Raw genomic sequence first — 12,753 nt, forward strand, 5'->3', positions numbered from 1 at the left:
GCTGAGAACCATGGTGGTCATGTATGATGTGTGTAACATCCTTCAGGTGTGGCTCACAGCACCCAGAGAAAGACCAGTTACACACCAATTCAAAACACTGGAATCTTTGCTCTTAACTTGCAATGGGCAGAATTTTAGAAAACCATGATTGTCTACTGAATTCATCATTTTTCTCATCATTGTGACAAAATAAACACTTGACAAGAAGAAAAATGGGGGAAGAGAGGTTTGTTTGAGCTCATGCAGTTGGAGAAGCTGGACTCCATCCTGGCAAGAAAGAATGGTAAGGGGGAACAGCTCATGTCTGCAGCAGGAACATGGGGGGTTGCTATCCCAGCGGATCAAGAGTCAGAACCACACAGAAAGCAAGGTCAGCTATAAACCTGAAGGACAGCCCCCAGTGACCTGCCTCTTCCAGTTGTTGAACCTCCTGAAGGTTCAACAAACTCCCCAAGCATCAGCATCTACCAGGGACTAAGTATTCAAACACATGCACTTGTGAGTGACATTCCGCGTCCATCGCTCCAGCATGGATTTCCCGAGGGCAACCAGGACCCAAGCACAGGCAGCCTGGCCCCACACCTGTGCCCCCAACACCATATTCTGGTGACTAGCAAGACTGAGGGATGACCAATGCCCTCCATAGGAAGAGGCCCGGGTGTTCCCTGTGCCACACTGCTTCTATTCTAGAAGCCTTCTGTCAAAGAGCCCGTCCACAATTGAACACAGAAAAATCTTCAACACAAGGAAAATGGAAAGGACAGCCTTGAAGCAAAACAAACCCGGTAACAAATCCTCACTTTAGAGGTAAAATATTGGCCCAGAAAGAGTCTCACAGCTGATGAGGAGCAAGTTCTTGGGGACCAGGGTCCCTCTGGATAGGGTGAGCACTGTGAACAAAGCCCATTCCCCCTTTCCTCTTTAGGTTCACCTAATCTCTGTTCTGTACCAGCGATGCTGGGAGGCCATGGCATCCTGGCACCCTGCCCTACGACTGGAGTTAAGCCTCATTCAGAGGCAGGAGGCTCAAAGAAGCAGCCGTCCATCCCTGGATTTACTGTTGATTGCACCGCAGAACAAGCTCCCTACCTAGAGAGCTAAAGTCTTCTATTGGCCTCCCAGTCTGGGCAATTGATGCCCCACTGAGAGAAAGTGCTGGGTCTCCTCCTCCTGCTCCTCCTCCCAGCCTAAAGATATACTCATGCAATAAAGTCTAACCCGCACCAACTGCTATCCAGATTCCTCTGGGATAGCAGATGATGCATGAATTTGCCTGCAAAGACTGGGAAGCATCGTAATTCAAGCAGTGTGGAGGGCAAGCTGCCTGAGATTCTTGAGATAACGGAAATTGACCCATAACTCACCAGCCACTGTGGGAAACCCTATCACTTTGCACACTTCACCTCTATAGCTGGGAATCAAATCGGGGGCACCATCAGAATGCTAATTTGGAACCTCAGACAGGCAACGCCATCTTTAATGACTCTTGGCAAAAGATACTTATTAGAGATCTCAGCTCCTCTAAATTAAAACATGAAACCTAGAGATTAAAGCGTAGAAATTTCAATTTCTCAGCCCCATACAGCCGTGGAAAACTCACACCACGGGAATAGAGCTGCTCCCTGGGGCTTTGCTACGTTTGTAAATGTTTCAATGAGATCCGTGGAAAGAAAAGCTGGGGACAGGCATGAACAGACCCAGCAGGTCCCAACTGTAGATGGGGGCCATCAGAAAGAGCAGCCGTTCTTCATGGCCAACATAAACCGTCCTGTCAAGAAAGACCATCTCCCTGCCGATGGCCAGAGTCGTCTGTTCTAGGCTACAAAGCTCAGGTGCCAATGACTCAGCGGGCTGCTGGCACTGGAGTCCTGATTGGAAGATGGCACAGTCAGCCAGCCTCGTGTTCGGTGTATAAAGTGCTGTGCTAATAACAGTCTCATCATTGGTTCTAACTTCACTCGATATCTATTTCCAGAAGACTGAGAGAATCACTCAGTAGCCTCCAGGAGATTGCTCTAAACCTCTCCCCTCCACCACAGCCCAGCAGAACATGAGCTCCGCCAGCTTCCCCTCCACTCTTGACTAAATTCTGCTTACACTCAGGAAGAGGGAGCCATTCCTGGTCTGCAGCAACACCCCATATGCAGCCCAGAGACATGGGTGTAAAGTTGGATACTAGGCATCACAACTTCACAACTTGCCTTCCCTTAAAAGACCACAACCCAGAAATGTAACATGAAACCCACAGAACAAAGCTGGGTGTGGTCATGGATTCTGCAACCCTAGTGCAGGAGAGCCGGAGGCAGGCAGATCCTCAGAGCTTGCTAACCAGCCAGCTTAGCCAATCAATGCCTTCCAGGTTCAGCGGGAGACTGTCTCAGAAGACGGAGGGCAATTGAGAAGGACACCCAATATTTACCTCTGGCCTCCACATTCATGAACACACATGTACATATGCACTCACAGGTGCTACACAGACACATACATGTACACACACATATACTGCGCAAGCACACACATACACCAGACATCCATGCACTCCCACACACAACACTGAAACACCTGCCTGTGAGGAAGGAACAGTCACAAATGACACAAAGACAATCAGCACTCTTATTCTCCTGAAAAAAAGCCTCTCCTGAGCTTTCCCCTGGGCACCACAGCTCAGAGGCTCACGTGGATTCTGAAATTCGGCTGTTTAACCTGAAAATGACACCTCGTGCAAAGACACAAGCACTTCTTCTAAGTATCCAGCACACTGGAAAGAAACTAAAAAATACGGAGGGGCTGATGTGGTAGTGCATGCTAGTAACCCTAACATTTAGATTTCCCCTCTGTATGCTGTGAATACCATTGGATAATAAAGAAACTGCTTTGAGCCTATAGCAGAACAGAGGTAGGTGGGGGAAACTAAACTGAATGCTGGGAGAAAGAAGGCGGAGTCAGGGAGAAGCCATGTAGCCCCACCAGAGACAGATGTCTGAACTTTACTCAGTAAGCCACAGGCTCATGGTGATACACAGATTAATGGAGATGGTTTAATTTAAGATATGAGTTAGCCAGAAACACGCTTAAGCTATTGGCCAAATAGCATTGCAAATAATATGGTTTCTGTGTGCTTATTTTGGGGTTGAGCAGCTGAGAACAAACAAGCAGCCTCCTGTTACAACAAGAGGCCAATTTCGTGATTTCAAAACCAGCGGAGGCTTACACAGCCACACCTTGTCTCGAGAACAAAACAAAGACAGCGCTGCCGGCAAGAGTCCGTCCTGCTCTTGCAGAGGATTCAGGTTCAGTTACCAGAACCCACACCTGGCAGTTCACAAACACCAGTGACTCCAGTTCCAGGGCATCTGATGTCCATGGGCCTCCTCAGTCACCACACAAACTCACAAAGGCTCACATAGACACACAGACACTTGCTTTGATCAATAAATCTAAAATGGGAAGGAACCTTCTAGTCTTGTGTGCTGCAGAAGCTAGAACTGGAGCCTACATCAGTCCTAGAGGAGAATCTATTCATATTTTCATCAAGGGCTCTTGCAAATAACTTTCAATCGCCGTCGCTTCAAGGGCTCACACTTTGGAGCCCCACAGAGTAACCATTTGTTACATGACAATGGCGGATATGTTTCAGCCATCTCTGTAGTTTATGTAAGATGAGGACCTTTCTTGGGCAAAAATAAGTTAAATAAGGGGGCTGGAGAGATGGTTCATTAGTTAATAGTGTATACTGCCCTTCAGTCTTCAAGAGGACACAAGTTCAGCTCCTAGTGCTCACACAGGATGGGTCAAAGTAACTATAACCCCCGCCCCACTGCATTCAATGTCAAGAATCTTCTGGGCTCCAAGTGGGCCATATGCATAGCTATATACAGATACACAGATATATACACTCACATATGCATAGCTATAGACAGATAGACACAGACACAGAAACATACACACACTTAAAAATTTTTAAAAATTAAAGTTGATTAAATAAAACAAAAACAGACAGTTATCTGTATTGCTGTATGGAACACAGCCACCTTGTAGCAACCAGTGAGTTAGTAACTATGGACAAGGAAACCATCCTGGTCACCATGGTGACCACTCCAGCTGACCCTGCAGAAGTCCCCAGGAAAAAAAAAATCCTTCCCAAGTACATTAGAGAAGATGGTCACAACAGACAGGCAGAGAAGCCATGCAGGGCTCCCACCAGATGCTTGTGACATGTTCCCAAATCATACCCGGTCCCCACCATGGACTGAGGAAGCGACCTTTTCTGAGCAGGTCACAGGATGACAGCTTCCAGTGAGGTTCATCTCAGCAAAAGCTATCCAGCCATGGAAAGAGTCCCTCTGCCTTCCCCAATCCTGGCTTTAAAAAGACCAGCCTGAATCTTGATGAAAGGACAAAGGAGATGCAAGGGAGCTGCTGAGCTGCCCTTCTATGGCTACAGGAAACCTCCAACCCCATAAAGCAAACACAGCTAACACGTGCATACAGAAGCCACATGTGCCCACACGGCTATGGAGAAGCAACACTGCATGCTGCCTGTGTCCTCCAGAAGGGGTTTGGCAACACTCACTGAGTTCTCTTGCTACCTCCGTCTACACAGATGAAGGAGGCAAACAGCAACTCTGAACAGGGCGAGAGTTAGAAAGAGGCAAGCGAGGGAACTGAAGACCAAGTTTTAAGTAGTCCCCCTGAGCTTCTTCCACTGGGTCTGCGATTGCAACAGCAATCCCGACCCTTGCTACATGCTAGATATGGTCAGAAAAACTCATGTGCAAACAAGTCCTTCTGGAAAACAGCCGTCACAAATGATAAGGGACTTGGGGATCTTTAGGAACAAAAAGTCCCAGGCCAATCATAAGTTCGGGGGGCTTATCAGTAATAGCCAAAGAACTCAGAGAAAACATCAGTCTATTGCATGGACCCTGCACAGAACAACACAAGGTGAGTGTTGGCATCTGGAAGCATCTTCTGTGGCTTGCCTCTTCTTCAAAAGAACTTCTGGAGACAGATGTACACATCACACTACTATTGTTACTGAAGAGATGAGATGACCAGACCAGGTTTTTCAAAACCTGCAAATGGGTAAATGGCAGTGAGCGCTGGCCTAGGCTGTTACACTCCGCCTGTTTAGAGTCAACGGTGTGTCTTACACGCTCACTTTTCAAGGAAAGCAGAGTGATGAAGACCCCATAGCATGTCTGTGATGATGTTTATTGTCAGTTTGACCAGATCCAGAGTCACCTGGGAGACGAGCCTCCAGGCACACCATCTTGGGTAGGTTAGCTGGGGAGGGACGACCCACCCTAAAAGCAGGTGGTACCATTCCCCGGGTTTGGATCCTGGATTGCATAAAAAGGAGAAAACGAGGTAAGCACCAGCATCCACTGCTCTCTGCTTCCTGGCTGCAGCCGCAATGTGACCAGCTGCCTCCGAAGCTCCCACATCTAGGGCTCCCATTGTGGTCTTTATACTCAAATAGCGACCCGAAATGAAACCTTTTCCCTTAAATTGCTTTGACCCGTGTATTTTATCACAACAGTGAGACATCATAGCCCTGTATGAGTCCTGCCTCACTTACCTCCGTAGCTTTGTGGTCACTCTGTGAGGGTCAGAAAGCCTGGGCTGCCATTGTCATAGCGGGATAAAGAATGTGTAGTACCTAGCGTGGCGTGGGAAAGAGGAAACTCTCTGAAGCCCACTGGACACACCCCCAAAGACTTAAACAAACCACAAGACTGACCTCCACATCCCGGTAAAGCTGAACATGGTGCTGACGCAGCGGGGGAGGGGTGGCGGTGTGAGCCCATCCAGGCGCATGAGCAGGGCAGGAACACCGAAGAGCACCAAGTATTTCACATAGAAGAAGAGTACTTGGGCCAGGGCCAGTCCTCCTGAAAAGCAAAGGGCCTTGTCAGCCATACCAGCGAAAGACAGCAGCCTCCTGAGTCTGTCTTGCTTCTTCTCCAGTCCCTTCTTGCCCTCCACAGTCTTGGGCATCTGCACCTAGTCTCTAGTTGGTCCCGTGTGGGGAAAGTTAAGGGCTGCAGTCCCACTGGAGGAAGAATGTCACTGGGGTAGGTTTGAGTAAAAAGCTATGTACTTCTAGTTCACTCTGTTTGTGATTCAAGATATAAGCACTTAGCTTCCTGCCCTGCAGTCTGCCACCTGCCCCATACTGTCCCCACCATCACTGACTCTAACCCTCTGGAACCATGAGCCCAAATAATAAACTCTTTCCTCTATAAGATGCCTTGCTGTGGTGTTTGATCATGGCAATGGAAAAGTAACCACCTTTATTAAAAATGAGATCACCTTTATTACTGTCACAGGCAAGGGGACCTCTCTGCAAGCTACGTCTTTTTTAAAAAGTTTATGTGCATGTGTTTGTGTGTGTGCGCGCATGTGTATGTGCCACAGTGCACACGTGAAAGGCAGAGAACAACTTGTGGGAGCTGGTTCTCTCTCCACCGGGAGCCGGTCTTCTCTTTCTTCCACTGGGGGCTGGTCCTCTCTTCCGTTGGGAGCCCATCCTCTCTCTACTGGGAGCTGATCCTCTCTTTCTTCCACTGGGGGCTGGTCCTCTCTTCCGTTGGGAGCCCATCCTCTCTCTACTGGGAGCTGGTCCTCTCTCCACTAGGAGCCGATCCTCTCTTTCTTCCACTGGGAGCCCGTTCTCTCTCCACCGGGAGCCGGTCCTCTCTTTCTTCCACTGGGGCTGGTCCTCTCTCTACTGGGAGCTGGTCCTGTCTCCACTGGGAGCCCGTCCTCTCTTTCTTCCACTGGGAGCTGGTCCTCTCTTCCGTTGGGAGCCCATCCTCTTTCTACTGGGAGCTGGTCCTCTCTCCACTGGGAGCCCGTCCTCTCTCTCCACTGGGAGCCCGTCCTCTCTCTCCACTGGGAGCTGGTCCTCTCTCCACTGGGAGCTGGTCCTCTTCTCCACTGGGAGCTTGTTCTCTCTTCTGCTGGGAGCTGGTCCCCTCTTCACTGGGAGCTGGTCCTCTTCTCCACTGGGAGCTTGTTCTTTCTTCTGCTGGGAGCTGGTCCCCTCTTCACTGGGAGCTCCAGGAATTGAACTCAAGGCACCAGGCTTGTGTGGCAGGGGTCTTTTCTAACAAAGCCACCTCACCAGCACACAAGGCATGCTTTCACAGGTAACAGAGAAAAAAAGCATGCAAAAATACCCATCTCACTTAAAAACTAGGAGGATGGGGTGATCCTTCACAAGTCCTTTCAAAACCTGTACCCATCAGAATCCAAAAGCCATATCAGACAGTGTCGGTGATGACATCATACACAGCACATAAGAATGTCCCACAACACAGCTACCGTGGAAAAAAACAGAAAAACAGAATCCAAAAGCCATATCAGAGAGTGTCGGTGACGACATCATACACAGCACATAAGAATGTCCTACAACACAGATACCGTGGGAAAAAAACAGAAAAACAGAATCCAAAAGCCGTATCAGAGAGTGTCGGTGAAGACATCATACACAGCACATAAGAATGTCCTACAACACAGCTACCATGGAAAAAACAGAAAAACAGAATCCAAAAGCCATATCAGACAGTGTCGGTGACGACATCATACACAGCACATAAGAATGTCCTACAACACAGATACCGTGGGAAAAAAAAACAGAAAAAAAACAATAACTAAAATGGAAAACAATTAGAGTTTCCCATGTCCCAGAAATTCCAGGCTTTGGTCAAGAGAAATGCAAGGGTCTCTACACAGAGACATCCAGGCAGTCTTACAGAACTTCTAAGATGGGAACAATCCAAACGTCCGTCAACAAGCAGTTAAGTTACGGTGGATCCAGACAATGGGATAGTACTCTATCTTACAAAACAGGAACTGAAGTCCCCAGAACAAAAGCCATGTCTTTGTTAAAGTCTACAAGACTGAACCATCAACTACTACATCATCGTGGAGACTTGGATTGCTGCTGATACGGAGCCAAATTGCCTTGCTACACCTTAGTTCCTTAAATACTTATTTCCTGTTCACCTCTTTGTCTGACCTGTTTTTTTCAAATATCAAGTGAAACTTGGGGATGTAATGATTTAGTAGAGCACTAACTCCCCTCATCCCAAAAGCTAACAATGGCATCTGCGGCTACAACAAAGATTTCTCTGGTTTGGTATAACCTGCCTTCCTGATGTCCCCAACAACATGTCCAGAAAATCCCATGATTTGTGGCTTTCTTGTATTCTCTGACTTTGAGGGGGGGCTCGCTTCCCATGTGGTGCAGGGCTGCTGCAAGAGCCACATATCCCATGACGTGACTACGAGGTCAGCAGTGACAGCTCTGTCTGTGTCTCTGTGAGGTTGGAGCTTGTCCTTTAGACGTCTGAAGGCCGACTGGTCAGCTGCACAAGCCATTCCGCAGTGTCCCTCTTACAACAGGAGAAAAGTCCTGGATGCCGCATGAACTCGCTGTCGCTGTCCCTTTGGAAGCAAGTGAATGATCTACAATGGTGTCCCGGGAAGCTCAAGGGAAGTGGGACCAGAGCCCCAGGTCTTTTCTGTGTGTTTCCATGGAGGATCCATGAGAATCTCCTGAGAAGCATTATGTCACATGTAAGTTCCACGCAGTTGTTCTTCCAATTAAGAAATACCAGGAGGTCATCACAGAGCCTCATGTTCATTCACTCATTTCTTATTGTGTGTGCGTGTGTGTGTGCATGCATGTGTGTATGCATGTGTGTGCATGTGTGTGCATGCGTGTGTGTACATGCATGTAAATCTTGAGTGTCTTTTCTCATGCACCATCCTTGTGGGTTTTATTTTGTTTTATATTTATTTATCCATTTGTATGTGTGTGCATGTGTGTGTGTGTGTGTGCATGCACGTGTGTGTACATGCATGTAAACCTTGAGTGTCTTTTCTCATGCACCATCCTTGTGGGTTTTGTTTTATATTTATTCATTTGTATGTGTGTGTGCTTAAGTGTGCACAGGGAGGTCAGAGGGTAGCTTGCAGGAGTCAGTTCTTGTTGTAGAATATTATTTTAAGGTGTGTGACTTTTGCTTATGCTGCATTTGTTTAACTCTGTGAATCTGTGATTCTTTGCCTGTCTAAAACCTTCGATGGTCCCAACAAAGAGCTGATCAGTCAATAGTGAGCCAGACAGGAGACCACTTCCTAAATATAACCCCAGTAGCACAAACACTGAGAGAAACAATTAATAAATGGGACCTCCTGAAACTGAAAAGCTTCTGTAAAGCAAAGGACATGGTCAATTAAACAAAACAACAGCCTACAAAATGGGAAAATATCTTCACCAACCCCACATCAGACAGTGGTCTGATCTCTAAAATATACAAAGAACTCAAGAAATTGGTCATCAAAAGAACAAATAATTCAATAAAAAAAAACTGGAGTACAGACCTAAACAGAGAATTCTCAACAGAGGAATCTAAAATGGCTGAAAGACACTTAAGGAAATGCTCAACATCATTAGTCATCAAAGAAATGCAAATCAAAACAACTCTGAGATTCCATCTTACACCTGTAAGAATGGCCAAGATCTAAAACACTGATGACAACTTATGCTGGAGAGGTTGTAGGGTAAAGGGAACACTCCTGTATTGCTGGTGGGAGTGCAAGCTGGTACAACCCCTCTGGATGTCAGTGTGGCAATTTCTCAGAAAATTAGGAAACAACCTTCCTCAAGACTCAATCATACCACTTTTGGGTATATATCCAAAGGATGCTCAATTGTGCCACAAGGACATGTGCTCAACTATGTTCATAGCAGCATTGTTTGTCATAGCCAGAACCTGGAAACAACCTAAATGCCCCTCAACCGAAGAATGGATAAGGAAAATGTGGTACATTTACACAATGGAGTACTACACAGCAGAAAAAAATAATGACATCTTGAAATTTGCAGGCAAATGGATAGAGAAAATATCACATTGAGTGAGGTAACCCAGACTCAGAAAGACAATTATCACATGTACTCACTCATAAGTGGTTTTTAAACATAAAGCAAAGAAAACCAGCCCACAAATCACAATCCCAGAGAATCTAGACAACAATGAGGACACTAAGAGAGACTTACATAGATCTAATCTACATGGAAAATAGAAAAAAAAACCAAGATCTCCTGAGTAAACCGGGAGCGAAGGGATCATGGGAGATGGTTGAAGGGGAGGGGAGAGGCACAGAGGGGAGCAGAGAAAAATGTAGAGCTCAATAAGAAAAAATAGTGAGCCAGGAGCAAGGATAGATAGGCCTGGCAGGCAGAGAGTATAAATAGAAGAAATGAAGAAGAGGAGGAACAATGAGACAACAAAGAGAGGAGGACTCCGGGGACCAGCCACCCAGCCAGCCATGGAGAGAGAGGGAATGTAAGACATACAGAGGTAAGGAAAGGGAAAAGCCCAGAGGCAAAAGGTAGTTGGGATAAATTAAGCTAAGAAAATCTGGCAAGAAACAAGCTAAGCTAAGGCCAGGCATTCATAACCAAGAAGAAGCCTCTCTGGAAGCTGGGTAGTGGCCCCCCCCAAAATCCAAAAGAGTAAAGACTTCACACAACAAATTCTCTCCTTCCACCCTGTAAATGCCAGGAACTGAACTCAGGTCATCAGGTTTGATGGCAAGTGGTTTTACCCATGAGCCACCTGGCTAGCCCCACCTTGCTTCTTGAGACAGGCTCTCTCAGTGGGACCTGCGGCTTGCTAAGCAGACTGGGCTGGCTGGCTGGTAAGCCCCGGGGATCCACTCGACTCTCCCTCTCCTGAGCTGGGTTTGCAGAGCTTCTTTTCATGTGGGTGCTGGGGATCACACTCAGATCCCCATGTTTACCACCTCTCCAGCCACTCCTGTCAGGGAATCTGTCCATTTAGAGTGTAATTCAGGAGGTTTTTGCATATTTACAAATGTGTGCAGCCACCATCACTTGCCAATGACAGAATGTTTTATCACTTCAAACTCAAATCTTATCCATCGTCACAGGCAAGAGGACTCTTTGCCCCTCAGTTTCTGCTTCATGTTTACTCTGAGTCAAATATGAATGGGTGCTGCCTGGCAACACAGGTTCAGGCCATCCCAGATGACATGTTCTACCACGCAAATAGTTACATGAACTTCTGTAGTCACGGAATACAAGAATGTCATGAGTCAAGGTGGCTCAAACACGGCAGCAGGGATGTTTTTCTCCCATGGCAGGCACTTGCAAGCCCAGCACACTGGAAGTAGAGGCAGACAGATCCCCGGAGCTCAGTGACCAGCCAGCCGAGCCAAATCTGGGAGTTTCAGGTTCCGTGACAGACGTTTGACCTCCAAGGCCAGCTAGGTTCCAGGGGACTAGGGAGCACTTGTTAAAATGTCTTAAAGGTCTGACGAGTCACGTGTTCTCTTTACTGGGGAGCCTTGGATTCCCCACTGAGTGGACTCTAACCAGCATACACTCTGCAAAGGGGGTGTCAACAGAGAGAAACATCCTCGGTGCTTCCGGGCAGGTTGGACTCATTGCCACCAAATAAAACAATCAAAAAGAGTTACAGGAGCCCGAGCCCAGGTGACCCTGCAGGACCAGACCCTCAACTGACTTTATCTGTAAAAATAAAGTTGATTTTGGTCGCCGATCATTTTTAATTCCAGTTCCATGTTATCTGATGTCTTCTTCTGGCTTCCTCAAGCACAAGGTGCTCATACACAATACGCTACATACATGCAGGCAAACACTCATACACATAAACTAAAAAAAAAAAAATTTAATTTAAAAAAATGGTGGGATGGCTTTCTGAGGAATGACTCCCAAGGTTGACCTCTGGCCTCCACAAGCATGCACACATGTTTTTTAATGTATGTACCCCCCCACACACATACACGTGCACCTACATACATCCAAACACACAAACACTGAAAAAATGCCAAGAAAAACGTCATCATATGTGTAAATATACACGTTCATTACCTATACACTACATGTGCTGGACAGTTTATATCAACCTTATACCGCTAAAGTCATCTGAGAGGAGGGAACCTCAGTTGAGAAAATGCCTCCACAGATGGGGCTGCTGGCAAGTCTGTAGAGTATTTTTCTTAACTAGTAATTGGTGGAGGAGGGCCCAGCCCATTGTGGGTGGTACATCCCTGGGCTGGTGGTCCTGGGTTCTATAAGAAAGCAGGCTGAGCAAGCCATGAGGAACGAGTCAGTAAGCAGCTCCCCTCCATGGCTTCTGCAGCAGCTCCTGCCTCCACATGCCTGCCCTGTTTAAGTTCCTGTCCTGAATGCATTTGATTATGAACTATGATATTGAAGAGTAAGCAAAAGAAACCATTTTCTCTCCAAATTGCTTTTGGGGCTTCATGACAAAAAAAAAAAAAACCTAAGACACTACACATTCATCGAGAGGTATGTGCTGGACCCACCATCTTGGAAACACTCGGTGTGAAGCTCAGAGTGAAGTGTCTATTGGGAGGGCAGCAGTGAGGTTTTACTCTGAGCAGGCTCTGCTTGGGGACAGTCTGGAGCAGGGGTGGCAGTACGCTCAGAGGCTGCTTCAGTGGCACAAGCTCCCACAGCCGAAGATGACCAACCTGCAGAAGCACGGATGTCAGATGCTCAAGGTCACCCCCACCTCTTGCAGACAGGAGGCAGGGGAGCATCCTGGGCCTTGTTAGCAGGAGGCCAGCTCAAGAAGGCTGGAAGGAATGCTTCGCGTCTCCAGTCCCGCCTTCATTTCTGACACTGGTTCGCACAGGTGTCGTTCTGAGGCTTAGGAATTAAAATCC

General features: G+C 47.2%; 1 protein-coding gene across 2 annotated transcripts in view; it reads right to left on the reverse strand.

Annotated features, from left to right (window-relative positions):
- Positions 1 to 12,753, reverse strand: part of Hhat (hedgehog acyltransferase) — a 252,716-nt gene that overhangs the window by 172,360 nt on the left and 67,603 nt on the right. For both annotated transcript variants that reach the window (XM_075989510.1, XM_075989511.1), the window contains exon 8: positions 5,744 to 5,894. In XM_075989510.1, coding sequence (XP_075845625.1) covers positions 5,744 to 5,894 — 151 coding nt within the window. The remainder of the gene's footprint in view (positions 1 to 5,743; positions 5,895 to 12,753) is intronic.

This window comes from Microtus pennsylvanicus, chromosome 10 (genome assembly GCF_037038515.1).
Source record: "Microtus pennsylvanicus isolate mMicPen1 chromosome 10, mMicPen1.hap1, whole genome shotgun sequence".
Taxonomy (NCBI): domain Eukaryota; kingdom Metazoa; phylum Chordata; class Mammalia; order Rodentia; family Cricetidae; genus Microtus; species Microtus pennsylvanicus.